General features: G+C 48.2%; 1 protein-coding gene across 2 annotated transcripts in view; it reads left to right on the top strand.

Moving 5' to 3' along the window:
• Tulp3 (TUB like protein 3) overlaps positions 1-21,202 on the top strand; it is a 35,631-nt gene extending 14,429 nt beyond the window's left edge. Inside the window, exons 2-11 of one of the 2 annotated variants that reach the window (XM_028881522.2) lie at positions 5,505-5,556; positions 10,760-10,919; positions 11,410-11,586; positions 14,629-14,753; positions 14,946-15,143; positions 16,380-16,492; positions 17,606-17,720; positions 18,597-18,695; positions 19,259-19,430; positions 20,265-21,202. In XM_028881522.2, the coding sequence (XP_028737355.1) occupies positions 5,505-5,556; positions 10,760-10,919; positions 11,410-11,586; positions 14,629-14,753; positions 14,946-15,143; positions 16,380-16,492; positions 17,606-17,720; positions 18,597-18,695; positions 19,259-19,430; positions 20,265-20,398 (1,345 nt within the window). In that variant the 3' untranslated portion in view covers positions 20,399-21,202. Of the gene's footprint in view, positions 1-5,500; positions 5,557-10,759; positions 10,920-11,409; positions 11,587-14,628; positions 14,754-14,945; positions 15,144-16,379; positions 16,493-17,605; positions 17,721-18,596; positions 18,696-19,258; positions 19,431-20,264 lie in introns of both variants that reach the window. The other variant, XM_028881521.2, reaches the window with a different exon arrangement.
• Positions 21,203-23,129: the final 1,927 nt, after the last annotated feature.

Genomic DNA, 23,129 nt, shown 5'->3' on the forward strand with positions numbered 1-23,129 from the left:
CCAAAATGATAATTGTAAACCCCAACCAGTAAATTCAAAGGTTACATACCCTCACCCAATTAAAAGAGAACAGAGACCTTCAAAAATAAAAATAAACCACCGGGCGGTGGTGGCGCACGCCTTTAATCCCAGCACTCGGGAGGCAGAGGCAGGCGGATCTCTGTGAGTTCGAGGCCAGCCTGGGCTACCAAGTGAGCTCCAGGAAAGGCGCAAAGCTACGCAGAGAAACCCTGTCTCGAAAAACCAAAAAAAAAAAAAAAAATAAAAAATAAATAAATAAATAAATAAAAAATAAAAATAAACCAATCCGAGTTGCACCCGTGCCAAACCCCCAACCCCCCCCCCAACCACCCTGGAGGGCTGTGGTTTTTGCCTTTAAATAGCTAGCCTCACAAAGAAAGAGCAACTCCTCCCTGCCTCACTCTATTGGGTGTAGGAATGAGTTCCCTGTCTAGGCTTGTATCTATAGAATAAACCTTGCTGTTGCATTCTGGACATCCTTGGTCTTTGGTGGTCTCTTTGGGGTTGACATCTGGGCATAACAATACATGTACACAAGTTCATGTACCTATATATACATAGGTACACACACACACACACACACACACACACACACACACACACACACACACACAAAAGAGCTGTATATACTTTCCTAAAGTATTTAGATTTCTTTAGATTTCCACTCATTGCCCATCTTACCCAGGGTAGAGGGATACTGCAGGTCTGTGGGGTGTCAGTTATTTGCAGGTGGCCTAGTTTTCTTGATTACTACTGAAATGTAAAGCGATGGTCACCTTGGATATATTTCAGTGGAGTAGTTGAGAGCACAGAGCAGGACCAGAATGCCTGCCTCTTATACCCTGCAGTTGTCGCTTACTGATTGTGGAACCACATAGCCTCGCTTAGATGTGTCTCAGTGTCCTCAGAGAGGCCGTACGAAACTGGATCCCTGAGATCCAATGTCAGAATCACAGGCAGGGGAGTCTGATTGCTCATCTCAGGTATCTTCCACATGCGTTGATTGATGGTCGTGGAGACATTGGTGCAGAATAATCAAGTCCCCTCCCCAGGATAGGCCAGCAGTGTAGCTGAGGCTGGCCTTGCACGATACAGAATCTCCTTAGCGTGCTGGGACGTAGGCTTGCGCCACCGCACCCATTCACATACTACGTTTGCCTTTTCTTTCTTTTTTTCTTTTTGAGACAGGGTCTCTATATTATCCTGGCTATCCTAGAACTTGCTAGGTAGATTAGGCTGGCCTCTAACTCACAAAGATCCTTCTGCCTCTGGATGCCACTCCTCACACAATGATAAGTAAATGTCATAAGAGTCATTTTCAATGAAAACCTTTTCTTTGGTCTTTCCCGTAACATCTCACCAATACTTCCTTGGTGCACACAAATCAGTTTGTCTCTCATAAGCTTTGTCACTGTGGCTTCACCCCAGTGTGTTTCTTGCATTTAGTGTCCAGGATAGACCATTCCTTCTCACCTGTCTCCTCACTGTTCATGTCTGAGACTGACCAGCAGCGTCTGTGATCTTCAGGACCAGTAAAGGAACTGTTTGCTCCAGTCCCTCCTAGGAAAGCCGTGACTGGGTCTCACGGCCATCACTTTCTGCAAGCCTTATCCTGTTCCCCTTCCTGCAGAGTAGCTTTGCTCTCCCCAGGACCTCCGGGACTTGCCGAGCCTCTCCGTCCTTAACTGCAGCACTCAATCACTTAGCGTCCTTCTCTGGTGGAGCAATCACTCATGATTGTTCAGCTGCTGTGAGCTCCAGAGAACTTGCAGGGACTGTGAGTGTGGCCTCGAGGTGGAGGTGGATGGAGGTGGATGGAGGTGGTTGAAGATTAGTGAGTGAAACAGGCAAGCTGTTTGTCAGGAAGGGCTCCACAGCAACAGTAGAAGGGAGAGAGGTCTCCAGTGATGGAGCCAGCTCTGTTGGATCTTGGGCAAATATCCTCACAGTTCACCCTCTCTCAGCTCCCCGGAAATACCCTGAGTGTAATTGGTTGCAGTATTCGAGGGCACGCTGGCCGTGGTGGTCCACTCCTTTAATCCCAGCTCCAGGGAAGCAGAAGCAGGCGGATCAAGGGCAGAGGAATTGATAAATTACTCAGGCCATAGTTATGAAATAAGCATTTATCAAAATGTCTTATTTTGTAACTCTTACTGTTTTATTTGGAAAAAAAATAACTTTTGCATCTCTGTCTTTCCCTAGCTCACTAGCCACACCCATCTTCCTAATAACTGTCTGTCATTATTACTTAAAAGAAAGAAAGAAATTAAATTTGCAAAAAAAAAAGTTACCAAAAAAGTTCAAAAATAACCTTTGCCCTTCACCCCATTTATCTCTCATCTAATAGTGGTCCCTCACATTAAAGAACAAACAGAAAACCTCGGACATTTAAGCTGGGCGGTGGTCAGGCACACGCCTTTGATCCTAGCACTTGGGAAGGAGAGGCTCGTGAATCTCTGAGTGCGAGACCAGCCTGGTCTACAGAGCGAGTTCTAGGACAGGCAAGGCTGTTACACAGAGAAACCCTGTCTCGAACAACAACAACAACAACAAAACAAACAAGAACACGATGCCTCAACACCTCATTACTGGAGATCTTAACTGAGTGTTTGGCTTGGTTGTTTAGACAGGTTTTACTGTGTAAGTCTAGGCTGGCCTCAGGCTGGAAGAGTCCTGGGAAGCACGATGCCCAGCTTGGCAATCCTCATCATAGTTAAGCTCTCACTCAGCTTTCTCCTTTACCTTTCCCCTCTGTGGTCACCGACCGACCATCTTCTGTGAAGTCCTGTGACGTGAACGTGTGTGTCCCATACCCTTCCGCCACAGTTAGTCAGGTCAGCAAAGTTACGGTCTCAGGAAGTGAGGCTTTGGGGAATTGAGTCGGTCATAAGGGCAGAGGCTCCCAGAGGATGTAATAGAAAAAGAAAGAAAGAAAACAAACTATTGTGTCTATATGGTAGACGGTCAAAGTTGTGGGGGTCGGGGCTGGAGAGAGGGTTCTGCCATTAAGAGCACATTTCAGTTTCTGCTAAATGAGAGTTTCAGTTTACTTTTTCTTTATTTTTTCAGGGCCTTGTGCATGTTAGGCGAGTGCTCTGCCACTGAGCCCGTCCTCAGCCTATGGTTTGATTTAGAACAGCTGTAGCTATGATGTGTACGTGTTACAGTCCTGCAGCATCTATTTTCTGTTCCGTTCAGCTCAGAATGCTTCCGTGATACCCTGTTATTTACATCTGCTCAGCTTGCCCAGGCTTGCTGGAAGGAATTGAATGGTGTCTGGATGCGGCCTTGAAGACACGCCCAGCGTGCTCACTGTTAGAGAACCTGAAAGGAATGCTTGAGGCTTCTGGGGTGTTCAGTCCGAGTGTAGCATTGTTGAGGTTTCAGCACTTGCGAGGTGTGGTGAGGAGAGGGGATGGTCTTTATCCGTGCCAGGAGGCATCACAATTTTAGTTTTGCGTTGAGGACAGAGAGTGAGAGCGTTGAGCAAAAGCAGGTTTGCAGCATCGGTTGGGAGATACTGAGCTGTAGCCTCAGAGTCTTTTCTCCTGGTTAACCCTTTCCCACACGCTGTTCATGACGGGTTGGTTTGTCTCAGGCATTTTAGACGTCATCTTTGCAGATCTACACTAATCCCCACTGGATGCCAGCCTGTTCACCCTGTCCTAATGCACTAGGATTTAAGAACATGTGGGGATGGAAATAGAAACATCTCAGGAGAAGTGTAGGAGCCATAGGCGAGGCCAGAGGGGGCTGCAGCTGGGAGGAGGGGCCGGTGTTGGAAGTGCTCCATGGTGTTCGTGTGTGTTCCTTTGTTTAGTGTGTTCTGCAGTGCTGGGTTTGAACCCATGGCCTTATGTCTGAAGCCTTCTACCACTGAGCCAGGTTTGTTCTGTCTTTGAGACAGGGTCTTACTGTATAGTACTGATGACCTGGAACTCACTCTGTAGCCCAGGCTGGCCTCAAGCTCACAGAGATCTGCCTGCCTCTGCCTCCCCACTGCTGGGATTATAGGTGTGTGCCAACACTGCCTGGCCACTTTTTTTTTTCCTAACAAGAAGTCTGTCTCAGAGCTGGGAGTGTGGCTCAGTGGTAGATTACTTGCTTAGCCTGCCCAAGGCCCAGGATTCAATCCCTATCACTACCACAAACACTAGATGGATAGATGGATGGATGGATGGATGGATGGATGGATGGATGGATGGATGGATGGATGGATGGATGGATGGGTGGGTGGGTGGGTGGGTGGGTACATTAAAGGGGAGCCTGGAGAGATAGTTTAGTGGTAAGAGTACTTGCTGCTCTTCCAAAGGACCTGAGTTCAGTCCTGCCAACACCTACATGGCAGCTCACAACCACCCATAACTACAGCTCTGGGGATGTGATGCCCTCTTCTGGCTCCCAGTGGTGTCAGTCTGTGTATTCCTTAGTATTTCTCTGCAGAACAAATGTTACTAATGCAGACCTAGTTGATTTTGGGACACCATGAAGCCCCAGACTGTCCACAAAGTCAGGGCCTTCCTAGCTCCACCCCTCTGGCACTGGGATTGTGGGTGTGAGCTGCCATGGCCCAGATGGCAGATCTTAGGGGAGTCAGACAAGGTTAGTTAGTAGCTGTGACACCCAGACCCTGTCTCTTTCTCATAGAAGTAGCTCCAAAAAAGAGGTAAATTAATTGATTTTTAGGTACAATTTGGACTCTAGCTGGTGTTTGTTTGTTTGTTTGTTTGTTTGTTTGTTTGTTTGTTTGAAGACAGGGTTTCTCTGTGTAGCTTTAGAGCCTGTCCTAGAACTCGCTTTGTAGACCAGGCTGGCCTCGAACTCAGAGACCTCTGCCTCCTGAGTGCTGGGATTAAAGGCATGCGCCGCCACCGCCCGGCAACTCTAGCTATTAAACTTTGGCGTGACTCTCCAAGCCTCTGCTTCTTCATCTTCAGTATGAGAAGTCAGTCCTGATTAATAGGGTTGCTTTAAGGAATCAACAAAACAAGACACACACAAAACACTTAGGCCGAGTTGTTTTGGAACAGGATGAGTATTGGCACACAGTTTAAAACAAAAAGAAAGGGCTGGGTGTGGCTCAGTGCACAGGCTTAGCAGGCTCAGAGCCCAGGGTACCATCCTCAGCCCAAAACAAAGGGAGGGAGGGAGGGAGGGAGGGAGGCAGAAAGGGGAAGAAAAAGAGATCTCCTGTGCATGGGTTTGTGTTAGCATCTTCTTCCTAGCCTGTGTAGACTCTGGTTTCCTCTGGGCCTCTGGAGCCTGTGTGGTAGTGGGTGGGCCTGTGTGGTAGTGGGTGGGCCTGTGTGGTAGTGGGTGGATCTTGCTTGAGTGTAGGCAACCCTTGGAAACAGGCGCTACCTCTAAGGCAGAATCCATTGTTTCCGTTAGCCCAGTGGAATGCATGTATGAAAAACACGAAATGGACAGGCTCTTGGAATGATTGTGTCTTTATGTGCTTTCTTTTTCTGTTTTTGAGACAGTGCCTTTGAAGATGAGACACTGAGGCTTCGACAGCTGAGGCTGGACAATCAGGTGAGCGGGGCTCCTGGAGGACCGCACTGACTGGAACCTTCAGTCTCGGCTCTGAAGTCATGACAGGGTCTCACAGAAAGACAGGAGGGCAGGATCGCTCATGGCTACTCATTAAACAGTGTGTGAACTTAGTTGCCGAGCCAAAGCTCTGGGCTGTGGCAAGAGCAGGGTGATTTGAAGATGGTGGCTACAAACTGGCTTTGTTAATAGTCATTGAAAATCTCCTGGCACCTTCTACAAGAATAAAAGAATGTTGTAGCTGAGCATGGTAACATTAACTGGTAATCCCAGCTCTAGAGAGACTGATCATTGCGAGTTCAAGGCTAGCCTGAGCTACATAGGGAGACCCTACCTCAAAAACACTAAAATATTGACAATAATAAATAAATAAACAAAAGTTGTATTAGCCTGTTTCTTGTTGCCATAACAAAATACCCTAGACTGGGTACATTATTTTTTAAAAGAAACCTATTTAGCTGACAGTTTTAGAGGCTAAAGTCCAAGATCTAGCAGCTTTGTTAGCTCTGGTGACGCCCCTGTCTTAGGTCGCTACTCGCTGAAATAAACACCGTGATCATATTCATCTCACAACTTGAAGTACACCATGAAGAACGTGCACTGTGGACTTGCCTAAAGCCACATTTTATGGAGGCATTTTCTCAGTTGAGATTCCCTCCTCCCAAATAACTCTAGCTTATATCAGAGTGACATAAAATCAGCCAGCACAGCCCCCTTCGTTATATCACAACATAGCAGAGAAGCAGCAGGGGAAACAGCTGTGTACAGAAGAGATGTCACATGACAAGACAGGAAAATAAATATATTTTTTTTTCTTTTTGGTTTCTTGGTGGGTGGATGTGGGGGCATAGCAGGCCTTGGCTGGCCTCAAACTACAGAGATGCGCCTGCCTCTGCCTCCTGAGTGCTGGGATTAAAGGCCCAACCACACCCAGCTTTTTGATTCTTGAAATAGGTTCTCACTGCGGTTGCCCACCAGGGGCCTCAAATTCATGATCCTCCTGCCTGAGTCCTAGGTTTATAGAAGTGGGCCACCACAGCTGGCGCTTCTTATGACAACTTGCTCTTGGAACCGACTGACACCCTGGGGTAGGAACTGCTCAGTCCCTCCCACAAGAGGCCCACGGATGACTTAACCCTCCTACCAGGCCACAGCTTCTCTCCCTGTGTAGTTGGTGCTGTCCTGGAACTTGCTGTGTAGCCCAGGCTTTCCTTGAGGTCAATCCTCCTGCCTCAGCCTCTCTGGGGCTGGGTTACAGGCCTCTGTTCCCATTCCCCATCCTTCAGCATGACTACACTGTGCATCTCTGGGAGACACTGTAGGCCATGTCCAAACTGGAGCAATTTCTTTTTCTTTTTTTTTTTTTTTAAAGATTTACTAATTACGTGTACAGTGTTCTGCCTGCATGTATGCCTATAGGCCAGAAGAGGACACCAGATCTCATTATAGATGGTTGTTAGCCACCATGTGGTTACTGGGAATTGAACTCAGGACCTCTGGAAGAAGAACCAGTGCTCTTAACCTCTGAGCCATCTCCCCAGCCCATTTTTTTCCCTACTTTTTTTTTTTTTTTTTTTTTTTTTTTTTTTTTGTGGAGCTGAGGATCGAACCCATGGCCTTACGAATGCTAGGCAAGCACTCTACCACTGAGCTAAATCCCCAACCCCCTGGAGCAATTTCATTTAACAGTTTGTCCTTATTTAAAATCTGGTCTGAGGCAGGTCTCAGAGTTCGAGGTCAACAGAGTGGGTTCCAGGACAGCCAGGGCTACACAGGGAAACCCTGTCTCAAAACAGAATTTTGGCCTGTGCTTGCTGCTGTGCTGTTAAATTTTTAATAGTGTTATTTACAGTTCTTTTTATATACATTTCATTTATTTAATTTCAGTGTGGGAAGGGGTTGGGTTTATGAGACAGTCTCTCCCTGCAGCCCACGCTGTCCATGGACTCCAGCAGTCCTCCTGCTTCAGTCTCCCAAGTCCTGGGATTGCAGGCTTGTTCCACACTGCCTGGCTGTTTGTTTCCTGTACTGGACTCATGGAATAAAATCCAAGGACAGATTTTATTTTTAATTAATTTATTTTTGTTTTATGTGCATTTGGTACTTTACCTGCATGTATGTCTGTGTGAGGGTGACGGGTCCCCTAGAACTGAAATTACTGACAGTTCTAAGTTGCCACGTGGGTCCTGGGAATTGAACCCAGGTCCTCTGGAAGAGCAGTCCATGCTCTTAACCACTGAGTCATCTCTCCAGTCCCCCAAGCACAGATTTTAAAAGATACATTTATTTTGATTGACACATAGTAATTGTACATATTTATGACGCACTGTGATATTTCATACCCTGCTTGTTTATTTGTGTGTTTGTTCCTGTATAAGGAAGTAAGAAGGCCATCTTTGGGTCTCAGTCCTCACCTGTCTCCTGTCTACCTTGTTTGAGACAGGGTTTCTGGATGGCATAAGCCATCTAGCCATCGAGGTTAGCTGGCTCAGGATTTCTGCAGAATCGCCTGTCCCTGCCTCCCGTCTCCCCATATGGACACCCTAGCATTACAGACACCTGAGCTACTGCTTCTAGATTTTATGTGAGTTCTGGGCATCTGAGCTTAGAGCAGACTTGCCTAACAAGCACTTTCACCCATTGAGGTATCTCCCCATCCCATCCCCCAGTTCCCCTTCCCTTCACGAAGAGTGTGTGAGTAAGTGCGTGTGTGTGTGTGTGTGTGTGTGTGTGTGTGTGTGTGTGTGTGTGTGTGTTTATTCATTTGTTTTTAGTTTTTAGAAACAGGGTCTCTCTTTGAGGTCCTAGCTGACCTGGAACTCACTATGTAGGCCAGGTTGGCCTTGAACTCTCAGAGCTCTGCCTCCCAAAGTGCTGGGATTAAGGGCATGGCCAGCATGCCCAGCTCCCACTAGGTGTATTTTTGATGATCATTCCGTCAGTATTCCCTAGCCTAGGGACACACAGCCGTCTCTCATCACACGTTTGAGGGGAGGGAGGGGTGTGCAGTGCGCTGTAGTAACATGCTGTGATGATGAGGCAGCTTAGAAACTAGACCTGACCTCACTATGACCTCCATCGCCTTCTCGCTTGCTTGCTTATTTGATTTTTTTCAACATTTGTCAAAAACATTGAACCATCACGTGAGGTTGCACGGGATCCACAGTGACATTACTGATGGCATACCGGCAAAGTGAGTCTAGCCAAGACAACGGGGAGTTCTCAATCTAGTCAACACCTGAGGACAGGCCTGGGGAGAAGGCCCAGGGTGTGGGCTGAATCCTGCAGTACAGTTGATGTGGTCACCAATACATCCAGAACTCAGTGGTGGGATGAGGGCGACCGCAGAGAAAGAGCAGGTCACGTGCAAAGCACAGAGGAAGAGCCAGCAAAGATGAGATGACTCTTTCCACCATGGAGGTCAGCAAGGACCAGTCCCCGTCATGGATACCAAACAGGACAGTATCTCTCTTCGGCCATCAATTATGGTCCCTTTGATCTTACCTGAGATTCCCCTAGAATCTTTAAAAATTACCAAAGGTTAGTGGAGCATGCTAGTGCATGCCTGTAATCCCAGCACCGAGGAGATAGAGGTGGGATGGTCACAGGTTCAAAGCCAGCCTCAGCTGCATAGCCAGACCTTGTCTCTAACACAGACATGGTGTAGCGTTTGCTCATGGCTTCTGCCTGCCCTCTGTAGGTTTATATCACCCCTAACTTCTGCAAGACTGGGTACAGTGCAGATGGGATGCTGAACCACTTGAGTTCCACTGATGCAGGAGGCTTCTTTGTGGTCTCCGGCACTTACTGGCTCCTAACAGCTCAGCATGTGTGAAGTGGCAGCTGGTTTTCATCCCCCTAACGACTAACAGTGCTAAGCTGGTCATAGCTTAAAACAACAAAACAAACAACAACAACAAAAAAAACAGGCTCTTCTATGTGTCTCTGGCTGTCTAGAATTCCAGTTCCAGGAGATCTGCCTCCCTCTCCTGAACTCTGTGGGCATCAGGCATGCATGTGGGGCACATGCATGCATGTAGGCAGATTATGCACAAAATAAAATAAATATAATTTAAAAAATGGTATATGTGACAGTGCTGTCCTTTCTGTCTTACTGGGACATTTTCTTCATATCCATTATGCCTTTTTGCCTGACTTTCTTGCTTTATCTTGCCGTTGTTTTGGTTTGGTTTGGGGGTACTTATTCTCGCCCTATTACCCAGTCCAGCTATGAACTCCTGGGATCAGTGTCCTCCTGCTTCAGCCTCCCGAGTAGCTGAGACCAGTGAGTGGCACCGCACTCAGTGTTTCCACCCGCCTCGTAACCATGACTTTACACTTGTGTGGTGTGTAGGTTGGTTTTGGCCGACAACACAAACAGGAGTCATCAAAGAGGGAGCTTCAGTAGAGAAACTGCTCCCATCAGATTGGCCTGTAGGTGATGCCATCCCTGGGATGGTGGTCGGGGGTGTAGAAGAGAAAACTGAGCCAGCCGTGAGGAGCAAGCCTGTAAGCAGCGTTCCTCCGTGACCTCCACTCTAGTTCTTTTCTCCTCTTTCCTGTCCTGACTTGCCTTTTCTGAAGGATTGTAAATGGAAATGAAGCCTTTCCTTCCAAGTTGCTTTGGGGTCATGGTGTTTATCACCACAACCAAGCAAGCATTCTGCAGGGTTGCCCCCGGCCCTGGCTCTTTATCTTGCTTTTACTGGAAAACTCACTTGTCCTCTGCTCGGAATGTCCCAGCTACCTCTTCTTTCTTCTCACCTCTGGCCCAAATTCATTTGATTTCAGCTTTTGTAAGGTGAACAAGAACACAAAACTGAGGAGCTTGGCTGTGGCAGTACATCCCAGTAATCCCAAGATCTGGGAGGTTTGGGCAGGAAGATCATTAGTTGAAAATCAGCCTGGAATACATAGGAAGACCCCATCAGGAAAGAGGAAAAAACCTGCCTGAGTGTTTCCAAGACCAGGCTGGTCTCAAACTCAAGAGATCCGCCTGCCTCCTAGATGCTGGCATTAAGGATGTGCACCACCTGACCAGCTAGAGTGTTTGTATTTCTTGTGAAACAAAAAGGGATTGGCAGCAGTTCTTAGGATTAGGTTTTGTTTTTTGTTTGTTTTTAAGCAGTCTAAGCTATTCCAATATGGTAGGCCCCCTTGTTGTAATACTGAATTTTCTCTCTAGAGGGCGCTGCTGGAGAAGAAGCAGAGAAAGAAACGCCTTGAGCCACTTATGGTACAACCAAACCCAGAAGCCAGGCTGCGGCGGTTAAAGCCACGAGGTGGTGAGGAGCACACGCCTCTGGTGGACCCTCAGACGCCTCGCAGTGATGTCATCTTACATGGTGTGTATTCAGACAGTGCCACATCTGGCCTAAGTACAATTTTCACAGACCCGAGATAAGGCAGAAGAACGCTAATGTGGTGCACAAAGACAGTACTGGTGTCCTTCCGAAGTACCTTCCTAATCTTTATAATCACCTTCTGGGTCTTTGGGGGAAAATCGTGGAAGATGCCTTCAAGTTCATGTCCACCCTAGAACTATTGATTTTGATGAAAAATGAATGGTTCGGTCTAAAATGAATGAATGAATTCTCAAAATTCTCAAGGTGAATGAAAACTCTGGCCCTGAGCCACACTCCCAGCCTCTTGGTCTCACTCCTAGTTCTGGAGTACAGCTTGAGGAGCCAAGCCTGTTAACAGAATCGGTCCTAGTCCTGGACAAACGTGCTTATGATGTTAAGGAAGGAGATCTGAGATGGCTGGGTAGCCCTTGATTCTGACCACATCCCCCAAACCTCAATTCTAGTTAACTCTCTCTCTCTGGGCTTCTAGGCATTGATGGTCCAGCTGCTTTCCTTAAGCCAGAGGCTCAGGATTTGGAAAACAAGCCTCAAGTTCTCTCAGTGGGCTCCCCTGCTCCAGAAGAGGGCATTGAAGGAGGTGCAGATCGGGAAAGCCCTGTGGAGACTTCCCCGAAGCCAGACCTTCAGGAGATTCTCCAAAAACACGGTGAGGATGATGCTGAGCTTTGGGCGGGGTGACTTCCTTTCTCGCTGGCTTATAATCTAAATGGCCCAGGCTTGTTTTGTGTGGCCTGGGGTTTCAACATCTTTGACATCTAAGTGGTGATGCTTGGTGACTGTAGTCACTAGTGCTGCTGTCTGAGAAAACAAGGTAATGAAATACAGAATAATTATATATGACTTCCCCTTTCTTTTGACGAAGAAACCCTGTAGAAGAAATTCTAAACAGTCTTAGTAAATAAGAAACATAGAGCCAGCCTGGCGGTGGTGGCGCACGCCTTTAATCCCAGCACTCGGGAGGCAGAGCCAGGCGGATCTCTGTGAGTTCGAGGCCAGCCTGGGCTACCAAGTGAGCTCCAGGAAAGGCACAAAGCTATGCAGAGAAACCCTGTCTCGAAAAACCAAAAAAAAAAAAAGAAACATAGAGCCAAATACAGAGGTGACCGCCAGAGATCAGAGTAATAGCCACGACTAGCTTTAGCTTCCACAGAGAGAGATTTCTTCCTGCCTGACTTGTATTTTTTATTGCCTTCTGGTCTGCCTTCTCATTGGCTCTAAGCCCAGCCACATGACTTCCTCGTCACTGCCTGTCTGTACAGCCCTCCAGGTCTCTATGGTTGGTACTGGGATTAAAGGCTGGTGTCACCATGTTTGGCTCTGTCCTTGACCACACAGAGACTCTGCCTGCCATGTGATCGGATTAAGGGTGTGTGCTACCACCGCCTGACTTCTGTTTAATGGCTGTTTGACCTCTGATCTCCAGGCAACTTTATTTATTAACATACAAATAAAGTATCACATTTCAGCACAAATAAAATACCACCACAAAACCCTGTCTCGGAAAAGAAAAGAAAGATTGCATAATGAGATCAGGTGCCTGTTTTTGCCCCCCCCCCCTTTTTTTTCCCTTTTAGACAAGGTATTGCCATGTGACCCAGGCTGGCTTCTAACTTGAGATCCCCCTGTCTCAGCCTCTTGGATGCTGAGACCGTAGACATTGCCACCGTGCTCAGCTGTGTGACTGTCCTTGGAGTGAGAACAGTGGAGGCCGGGAAGGAATGCTGTGTGCCAGGTGCTTGCATTACCAGCTCCCACCTGGAGGATCTGCTGCGCGTGGTAGAGGAGCTGGCCACTGAAACAGGGCCATGTGTCCATCCACTTAGAAAGTAGCTTCAGCGCGATGTAGAAGTAGAGTCAGTGAGATGGCCTGTTGCTTCAAGTTACCTGCTGCCAAGCCCCACGGCCAGAGTTCAATCCCTGCAACCCCATAAGGTGGAGGGAGAAAGTTGACTCCTACAATTCTCTTCCACACACACCTGTTAACTAAATAAATAAATTTTAATTTTAAAGGAAAAAAAAAAGGCCAGGCGTCAATGGCGCACACCTTTAATCCCAGCACTTGGGAGGCAGAGCCTGGGGTATCTCTGTGAGTTCGAGGCCAGCCTGGTCTACAGAGTGAGTTCCAGGACAGGCACCAAAACTACACAGAGAAACCTTGTCTTGAGGGGGAAAAAAAAAGGAAAGAAAGGGAAAAAAAAGGTTCTGAGGGCCAAGGAGATGGCTCAGTGGGCAGAGGCACTTCCGGCAGGCCTGAGAGCCAGAGTTTGAACAGAACCCATGTGGTGGAAGACAGAAACACTCACAGAATAAACACGTTAAAATGTAATCTTTAAAGGTTTAAAAAAGAAAATGAGGGTTCTGAGTGCATAATTGTATGAGCGTTATTCTCACAGAGCGTTAATTCTGACCGAGGCTTTGTGACCTGGGGAATGTAGCTCAGTTGGTGGAGTGCCTGCCTAGCCCGCGTGAAGCCCTGGGTTTGATTCCCAGCCCTGGAGAAACTGTAGAGACACATGCTTATAATCCCACCACTCAGAAGACGGAGGCAGGGCATTCCTTCAAGGTCCTTCTAGACTGTATAACAAGTTCAAGGCTATCCTGGACTACATGAGACCCTGTCTCAAAAATAAGTAAATATGGCTTTGTGCTAGAAGTAAAAAGGTGCCAGAGAGTCCCTGGATAGCAGCTAGCCCCGGTTGGGTGGCTCCGCAAGCCGCCCAGAGGAAATGCAAGGGCCCGACGGCCCAGGATCTGGCCCATTGAGGCAGCAGTGGTGGGGCATGGAGCAGGGTGTGAGGGTGGCTAGGGCGAGCCTGGAGGGCTTAGAGGGGCTGCTTCTGGGTGTAGAGCTGTGGGGGCACGTTGGTGCACACCTTTACTCCCAGCACTTAGGCAGGCAGAGGTAGGAGGATCTCTGAGTTCAAGGCCTATCTGGTCTACACAGTGAGTTCCAAGACAGTCAGGACTCCATAGTGAGACCCTCATCTCAAAAACAAATAAAGAAAGAAAGAAGACGCTAGTTACATAAAATGTAAGAGGACATAGCAAGACTTTGGAGTTTGCCTAAAGCGTAATAGGTGGTTGTGGTGAGACAAGGTCTTTTTTTTAAAAAAAGATTTATTTATTTATTATGTATACAGTGTTCTATTTGCATGTATCCCTGCAGACCAGAAGAGGGCACCAGATCTCATTGCAGATGGTTGTGAGCCACCATATGGGTGCTGGGACCCAGGACCTCTGGAAGAACAACCAGTGTTCTTAACCTCTGAGCCATCTCTCCAGCCCCGAGACAAGGTCTAATGTAGCCCAGGCTTGTTATATAGCCTTGACGTTCTAGTCCTTCTGTTCTGCCTCTGTCCCCTGAGTACTGGGATTATACACGTGTACTACCATATCTGATTCCAGTTAGTGATTCATCATTACATTTTTGTTTGTGGTGTGTGTGTGTGTGTGTGTGTGTGTACACGTGCCACAGCACACATGTGGCAGTCAGGCAACTTTAGGGAGTCAGTTCTTTCCACCATGTGGATCCCAGGAGTTGAACTCAGGTGTCAACCCTGGCACCTTTACCCACGAGCCACCTCGCTGGCAAGGTTTTAAGCAAGAAAAATGTAGAAGCTCTTCCTTTCCAGGATGATCTTCTCAGACCCCCCCGCTGCCCGTTGCTGACAGTTTCCTTTTCTGCCAGGCATCTTGGGTAGCGTGAACTACGATGAGGAGACGGACAATGAGGGAGAGGAAGGGGACAATCTCAGCTCCCCGTCAGCTCAGTCAGAAAGAGAGAGTTCCGCAGCCGGCCAGGAAGCGGCCTCGGTACGTTGTCCTTTGCAGCTGGTGCGGTGACCCTCCACCCCGGGAAGTGTTCACACTGGGGCTCCTGGTGCGCTGTGTGACTATCAGATTGCCTCTGGGCGAGGGCGGAAGACGGGGAGGATTGTGTCCGCGTCTGCTGCAGGGGCTGGAGTTTGCACCCGATTCTGGTTGCTCACATAAAACTGTTTTCAGGAGACGGGGGCTTCTGGTGTCACAGCCCAGCAAGGGGACGCCCAGCTTGGAGAAGTGGAGAATTTAGAGGACTTCGCATACAGTCCTGCCCCTCGGGGTGTCACAGTGAAGTGTCGGGTAACCAGGGATAAGAAGGGCATGGACCGTGGCCTCTTCCCCACCTACTATATGCACCTGGAGAAGGAGGAGAATCGCAAGGTATGGGGTCCATCCTTGGCCGTTTCCTTCCTTCTTTTCTTCTGGTCTGGCGATGAAACACCATGCACATCAGGCAGGCACTCCTTCACCAAGCCACGTCCTTAACCCTGAGATGCTCCTGGGAGGACAAGGCTGTGGTGGGAATTGGTTATGCCCAGGGAGTCCCCTTGATTAGACTCCGTCAGCTGAAAGTGGGTTATATACTTCGAAGTCCTGTTCTAATGTCATTAGATCAGTCCTAGTCATGGGCAGGACCTCTAGTTCCCCACCCCTGCCCACCCTCTAGAAAAACTTCTGTCCATACTGTAAGGAAGTGGAGCCCGGCCAGGTGGTGGCGCACGCCTTTAATTCCAGCACTCCGGAGGCAGTGGCAGGCGGATCTCTGAGTTCAAGGCCAGCCTGGTCTACAGAGCGAGTTCCAGGACAGCCAGGGCTGTTACATAGAGAAGCCCTGTCTTGAAAAAACAAAAACAAACAAACAAACAAAAAGGTATAAGGAAGTGGAGAAGTGTTTCCATGTGCCAGGATGGCGCTCAGCCCCCTTCATGACGGGAGCTGCCCCAACCACTGAGCTGCCCCACCACTAAGCTGCTCCACCACTGAGCTGCCCCACCACTGAGCTGCCCCAGCAAGAGTGTAGAAGTATGCTTGTTTTCTTCTCCCTCCCTCTTTTTTTCTTTGTGTGGGATATCATGTAGTCCAGGATAGCCTCAAATTTGGACTGAGGGTGACTTGCTGCATGAACTTCAGATCCTCTTGCCTCGGCCGTGCTGGATCTCCTTTGTTCATGTATTTTATTCTGTGGTTCTTTTTGTTGTTGTTGTTTTGTTTTTTTGTTTTTCGAGACAGGGTTTCTCTGAGTAGCTTTGCGCCTTTCCTGGAACTTGGTAGTCCAGGCTGGCCTCGAACTCACAGAGATCTGCCTGCCTCTGCCTCCCAGTGCTGGGATTAAAGGCGTGCGCCACCACCGCCCGGCTTATTCTCTGGTTCTTGTTTGTTGGTTTTTTGAGACAGGATTTCTCTCTGTGTGTAGCCCTGGATGTCCTGGATCTCACTCTGTAGACCAGGCTGGCCATGAACTCACAGAGATCCACCTGCCTCTGTCTTCCAAGTGCTGGGATTAAAGGTGTACACTGCCATGCCTGGCCTAAAATTGACTTCTTTGCACATGATAGATACTGGTAATCATTTGTGGTCTCACTGGACTTGTGTTTACTGACATTTTTCTTTTCTCAGATATTTCTTCTTGCTGGTAGGAAGCGGAAAAAGAGCAAAACATCCAACTACCTGGTCTCCACAGACCCGACAGATTTGTCTCGTGAAGGGGAAAGTTACATTGGCAAACTCAGGTGATGAAGCCTCAGGTCATCAACCTTGTCTTTCCGTAATTCCTGTAATTTCAGAATAATTGCTTTTTTCTTCTTTTTTCCACCTTGCCCCCCTCCTACCGCCCCCATTCTCTTCTCTATCACTAGGGATTGAACCTAAGGCCTCATACATGTTAAGCAATTGCTTTACCACTGAGCACATCCCAGACCTTTGCTATTGTTGTTTGTTTGTTTGTTTTTAAATGATTCAAATACATAGATGTGTTAATCTGAAAAAGAAAAAAGTTAGCTGGGCAGTGGTGGTTTATGCCTTTAATCCCAGCACTTGGAGGCAGAAACAGGCGGATCTCTGTGAATTCAAAGCCAGCCTGGTCTACAAATCAAGTTCCAGGAAAGCCAGGACTATTATACAGAGAAACCCTGTCTCAAAAAACCAAAAAAGAAAAAAGTTAAAATAAAATCATAGCCGGGCGGTGGTGGCGCACGCCTTTAATCCCAGCACTCAGGAGGCAGAGCCAGGCGAATCTCTGTGAGTTCGAGGCCAGCCTGGGCTACCAAGTGAGTCCCAGGAAAGGCGCAAAGCTACACAGAGAAACCCTGTCTTGAAAAACCAAAAAAAATAAAAAATAAAAAATAAAATAAAAATAAAATCATGAGGCCAGGCATAATGGCACACACATTTAATTCCAGAATTTGGGAGATAGAAGCAGGTGGATCATGAGTTCCAGGCTAGCAATAGAGAGACCCTGTCTTAATAACTAAAATAATAACAATAATGTATTTTTATTAAATTATTTCTTAATTGTTAATAAATTATTTATTATATTCCTTTAAATAAAAATTTAAAAGAAAGAAAATCTCAGGCCAGGCATAGCGGCTCATGCCCATCCTCCCAGTACTTAGGAGACTGAAGCAGGGGGATTTTGCCCACAAGTTCAAGGCCAGCCTAGGATGTAGAGGAAGACTCTATCTGAACAAATAAGAAAGAGGAATCTCAGCTCTTCCTTGTGATGTGAGGTCTTTGAAAAGATGGTGTCCGGGCCGCTGTTTGGCTAGCAGGCAGACAGGTGTCCCCTGTCCTTGTCTCAAGAGGAAACTGCAGATCATCATGGTAGCTTTTTCTCCTGATACTAGATCCAATCTCATGGGGACCAAGTTCACAGTGTATGACCATGGTGTCAACCCAGTCAAGGCCCAGGGTCTGGTGGAAAAGGCCCACACCCGCCAGGAGCTGGCCGCCATCTGCTATGTAAGTGACGCCCTTCCCCCCAGGGCCCCCCTCTGCCCCCCTGTGCGCCAGCCAGGCCCAGAGCCAGCTCTTCTTCCTCTCTTGGTGTTTCTGATCCCCTTTGGGAGCTGCCATCCTTCTTGTGTTTGAGTTTTAATTGGATGTGGATCACCAAGTTCAGTCACGATTCTCCACTAAGCTCCCTTCTCTTCCTGATGCTTGCTCTTTGGCCAGAGGCTGCAATAAACAATAGGTTAAGATTAAAGCCATCTCTTGCATCTAACCTTTCCCTTCCCTCCTTTCTCTTTCTTCCTGCTTTTCTTTCTTTCTTTCTCTGTCTCTTTCTCTGTCTCTGTCTCTCTCTCTCTGTCTCTCTCTCTCTGTCTCTCTCTCTGTCTATGTCTCTCCCTCTGTCTCTGTCTCTCTCTCTCTCTCTCTCTCATAGCTGTTGTTTTGGTTTGGTTTCCCCTTTGAGACAGGGTCTTCTCCTGTGTCCTAGCCTTGCTGCATATTCCAGGCCGGCCTCAAACTCTCAACCTTCCTGCTTCAACCCGCTGAATTCTGGGATTAAAGGTGTGTGCCACCACAGCTGGCTTTCTTTTCTTTCCTTCCTTCCTTGACAAGGTCTCACTACTTTGCCTAGGCTAGCCCCAAACTCCTGAGCTCAAGCAGTCTTCTTACTTCAACCTCCCAAGTACTGGGACATGTATGTGCCGCCACGCCTGACAACTGGGTCCAATTCTCAGTCTCCGTTTAGCTCCAGCAAAGAATTGAAACTGCTCTCGGGCTCTCAAGGCTGGCAGCATTTTCTGTGCCAGAGGAGGTTTCCTGTAAAACAGATGGAGGTTTCTTCTTCCCTTCTGTTTCCAAATTCTGCCTTATTTCACTGTCTTTCAGGAAACCAATGTACTGGGTTTTAAAGGTCCTAGGAAAATGTCTGTGATCATTCCGGGGATGAATATGAATCATGAACGCATCCCATTTCGGCCACGAAATGTAAGTAAAGTGAAAATAGATTCACAGTGAGACCGGGTCTCAAAGGCAGAAAAGGAATTATATCCCATCAGCAAAGGTCTCTAGGAGACAGTGATACACGTTGAATACAGAAATACTGCACAGAAGAGACCAAGTTAAAAAAAGAGAAAAAAGCATTGCTTCTTCTGAACCAGACTGGCGTGTAGCTCTTCTGCTGTTGGAAGAACCCCTGCTCCGGATCCTCAGGATGGGAAGGATGTTCAGAGATGTTGACTTAAGAAATGCTAGCTGGCACATCAGAATCTTAAAGCTGGCTCTGGAGACATGGCTCAGCAGTTAAGAGCACTGGCTCCTCTCCCAGAGGACCCAGGTTCAGTTCCCAGCACACATACAGGGTGGCTCATAATTGTCTGTAACTTAAAATTAAAACAAATATCAGTAATTGTTTTTAAAGTAGAAAAAAGTTACAAAGAATCCCAAAGCTTGTGCTGGTGTTTGACTTCAATTTTCTGTCAGAATTGAAAAGCTCCACCTTCTGACTCTCAGAATTGTGAGGATGTGACAGTCGTTTTCTCTCCACACAGGAACATGAGAGCTTGCTTTCAAAGTGGCAAAACAAATCCATGGAGAACCTGATTGAGCTGCACAACAAGGCCCCAGTGTGGAGTGACGACACCCAGTCCTATGTCCTCAACTTCCACGGCAGGGTCACTCAGGCGTCAGTGAAGAACTTTCAGATAGTCCATGGAAATGACCGTAAGTGCGAGGGAAGGGCTAGGTGCGCCTGGGAAAGGTACTCTGTGTAAACTTGGAAATGAGCTCTCCCACCGTGGCCAGCCGGCCGGGAAGCCATCCATGCCTGGAGGAGTGGCTAGAGAAACCATGCCAGCAGGGAGTGACTGAAGAAATGAACTCTGAAAAGACGGAGCCACAGGGCCAGAGGAGTGTGAGCATCTTTCTGTGACATAGCAAAGAACTCTTGGGTGAGGCCATGTAGGACCCAGGAGCAAGTGACCCCAGTGAAGCCAGCCAGGTGACTCCCGCCAGCTTCTCTGGGCTTTCCCCTGTCCTCCATGTTAGTCAGGAATAATTTCCCAGTCTGTAGGGAGAAGAACAGAAGTAGAAACTTCCGGTTTTACCTTTTTGAGACAGGGTCTTGCTATGTAGGCCCAGCCAGTGGAGCTATGATCCTCCTGCCTCATCCTCCTGAATTCAGGGATTACAAGTGTATGCCACCACAGGAGTGGAACTTGGTACCTCCCACATCCCAGGCAGGTGCTATACCGCTGAGTTTCCCTTCTTAGTTGCCATTTCATCTTATTTTTTAAAGGTTTATTTATTTATTTATGTAGTATTCTGTCTGCATGTATCCCTGCAGGCCAGAAGATGGCACCAGATCTCATTACAGATGGTTGTGAGCCACTATGTGGTTGCTGGGAATTGAACTCAGGACCTCAGGAAGAGCAGCCAGTGCTCTTAACCACTGAGCCATCTCTCCAGCCCTTAGTTGCCATTTTAAAGAGTTAGTCTGCTCCATCCCCAGTACCCACCACGTTAACCTCTAACATGTTCGTTTCTCTCTGTTTCCAGCTGACTACATAGTCATGCAGTTTGGCCGTGTGGCTGATGATGTGTTCACACTGGACTATAACTACCCGCTGTGTGCACTTCAAGCCTTCGCCATCGGGCTATCCAGCTTTGACAGCAAGCTGGCGTGTGAATGAGAAGCAGCAAGTAGGAAACTTCCACACCACAGAGCCTTCAGGAGCAGAAAGCGGCTGCCTTTGACCTGCCCCAGCACAAGAAGAGCAACAACAGTCTGCTCCTTTCGGGGATGATCGAGTGCGTGCGTGCGTGCGTGCATGTGTGTGTGTGTGTGTGTGTGTGTGTGTGTGTGTTTACACATGTGGACGCGTGCTTGCACACACTCGTTCATGCCTTCTCTGAGCTTCAGAGACCCCATGTGGTCTTCAGAGGGGGAGAGATGGCTTAAAGCGCAGGGACACCTGGACACACTGGTGACTCCTGGCTGCACACAACAGACTGTGACAAGTGTAGCTCCCCTATGCTCAGGCACTCCCAACAGAATCAGGTTCTCATATTAAACACTTGGGCCTCCTTTTTTGAAGACCCTTGCAAACAGGGGCTCTTCCCTTGGATGCCTTTGGCTTCTAAGACAGGAGCCTGCAGACTCCCAGCCAGTGGTCTGACAGCGTCTCTTGCACTGTCTCCAGTTAGCATCTTTAGCACAAAAACAGCCATAGCCAGTTGGTGCACAAAGACTGTAGCTGTGTCCCAATAAAACTTTATTTACAAAGTGGGCATTGGCCTAGTTTGGCCCGTGACTCTGGTTTGCCGGCCTGCCTCAGTGTGTCCCTATACTCTGAAACTGGAGTGTCTTCCAGAATGTAAGTAGAGAGATGGCACAGTTTGCTCTTTAGGAGCAGCAGACTGACTTTATTTTTTGTTTTGTTTTACTTTTCCCAAGATAGGGTTTCTTTGTATAACAGCCTTGGATGCCCTGGAACTCACTCTGTAGACCAGGCTGCCCCTGAACTCACAGAGATCTGCCTGCCTCTGCCTCTTGAGTGTTGGGATCAAAGGCGTGCGCCACCACCGCCTGGCAACAGACCGACTCTTTAAGAGGTACTTGTGCTGAATACACTCTTGATCACTTTTACCTCGTGGTGATGATGGCGGTAGAGTGTCACCTGCCATCAATGCTAGGAAAGCTCCGCCCAGTGGTCATGTTTTCTTTTCCCAGGTCGTGTAGCACTAGCTCGTTCCTGGGGTCTGAGAGGGCTCTCATGCCCCAGCCTCCCTCTCCTGTGTCCTTAGAGCAGGGTGGTAGGCAGCGATCTCGGCAGAGTGACCGGCCAAACCTCTGAAAGTCTTGCTCTCCAGAGTTTTAATCTAGTGGAAGGGGAGACAGGATTGCCTCACTGACACTCCATAGGCCTCGCCGGGTCAACTTTGTCCTCTGGCCTTCAGCCTGGCCCAACAGTGCAGACGCCCCGTCACCGAGGCTTTGAGATCATGAACACTTGCCTGCAAATCATGACAGATTCCTCCAGTTCGCCAGCCCAGGATGGACCTGAACTTGAGAATTCCAGAACTCTGGCCTTGCCTTCGGTGGTGGTCCACTCCCAGCTGCTTCCCAGCGTGGGCAAAAGGTTGCTGGCTGCTGCTCCCTGGTCCTGCCGGTGTGGAGGAGGTCCCTTCCTTCGCCCCTGCACCCTCTTGCTCCCTGCTCGGTATCAAACCTCTTCATGATGGCGGAAGATCTGGGAAGTGGAGGCCTGTGTTCACCCGGTGTCCTGTCTCTCCCTTCAGATGTCACTGGTTCTGCCTCAGGCATGCTTCCCACCAAGTGCCTTGTTCATAAACGTGCTCTGAAGCCTGACACACCTCTGCCACCACCCACTGTCCCTGCAAGCCACCTCTGTTAAGCAGAAAGTTGTTCATTTGTCTCCCATTAAATGGTGGGGGGACCGTGGGCCACTGGTTCTAATCTTTCTCTCTGGCTTGGAGAGCTGTATACTCCTATTCCATGGGCTCTGCTTGAATGTGCAGGTGATCGGTTTTACACAAATCATATTTATACCTTTTGTATGCCATATAAATAAAGATAATTTATATAAAAAATAACGTTACACAGCGTCGCCTTCCCAGAATCCCATCCTTGGGCTTCTTTCTGCTGTGTTCTGTGGGAATGGTCTTCAGTTCTCTGAGCCAAGTAGCAACAGAGTTTGGTCCTGGGGGCGCCACAGACTGAGCTGTCTAGGAGAGAGTGTAGACGACTCATCCTCAAGATCTTATCAAGATCTTAGAGCTCTTCGTGGATCATGGAACTGCGAGCAGAAGGTCCCAGGGGCCCTGATGAGCCTGGTTGCATCGTCTTGGACACCTACGTGGGTCAGCCTCCTGGATCTTTTGTTGGCCTTGTTCACTGATACAGCAAAATACATGGAGTGTGTAACAGTGAAACAGATCCCATCTCCTCGAGTGGTTACCTTTCTCTGTCTCTGTCTCTCTCTCTCCCTGTGGTATATTTTTAGATAGGGTCTTGTGGATCCGAGGCTGGCCTGGAACTCACTGTATAACCCAGAGTGCCTTTGAACTCATGTCCCTCCCACCTCAGCCTCCCAGGTGCTGAGACCACAGGGCCGGGTCACTCACTATACCTACTCTGTTCACATTTAAGGATCACCTCATATTGACACATAGAAAGAAGGCACATGCCCGTAGATCTTTCGTGGGCTTTCACTTCCCAACAGCAATAGAGACAGGAAAAGTCAAGAGCCACAGCTGAGAATTTCATTCTTAATACCTGTTTTTTCTTTTTGTATAATTGGATGTGACCATGGTTGTGGGGTTTGTTTTTTTTTTGGGGGGGGGGAGGGCTCTCACTAGTGTTTTGTGTGTGGGTGTTTTACTTGCATACGTGCCTGGAGC

This window comes from Peromyscus leucopus, chromosome 3, assembly GCF_004664715.2.
Source record: "Peromyscus leucopus breed LL Stock chromosome 3, UCI_PerLeu_2.1, whole genome shotgun sequence".
NCBI lineage: Eukaryota > Metazoa > Chordata > Mammalia > Rodentia > Cricetidae > Peromyscus > Peromyscus leucopus.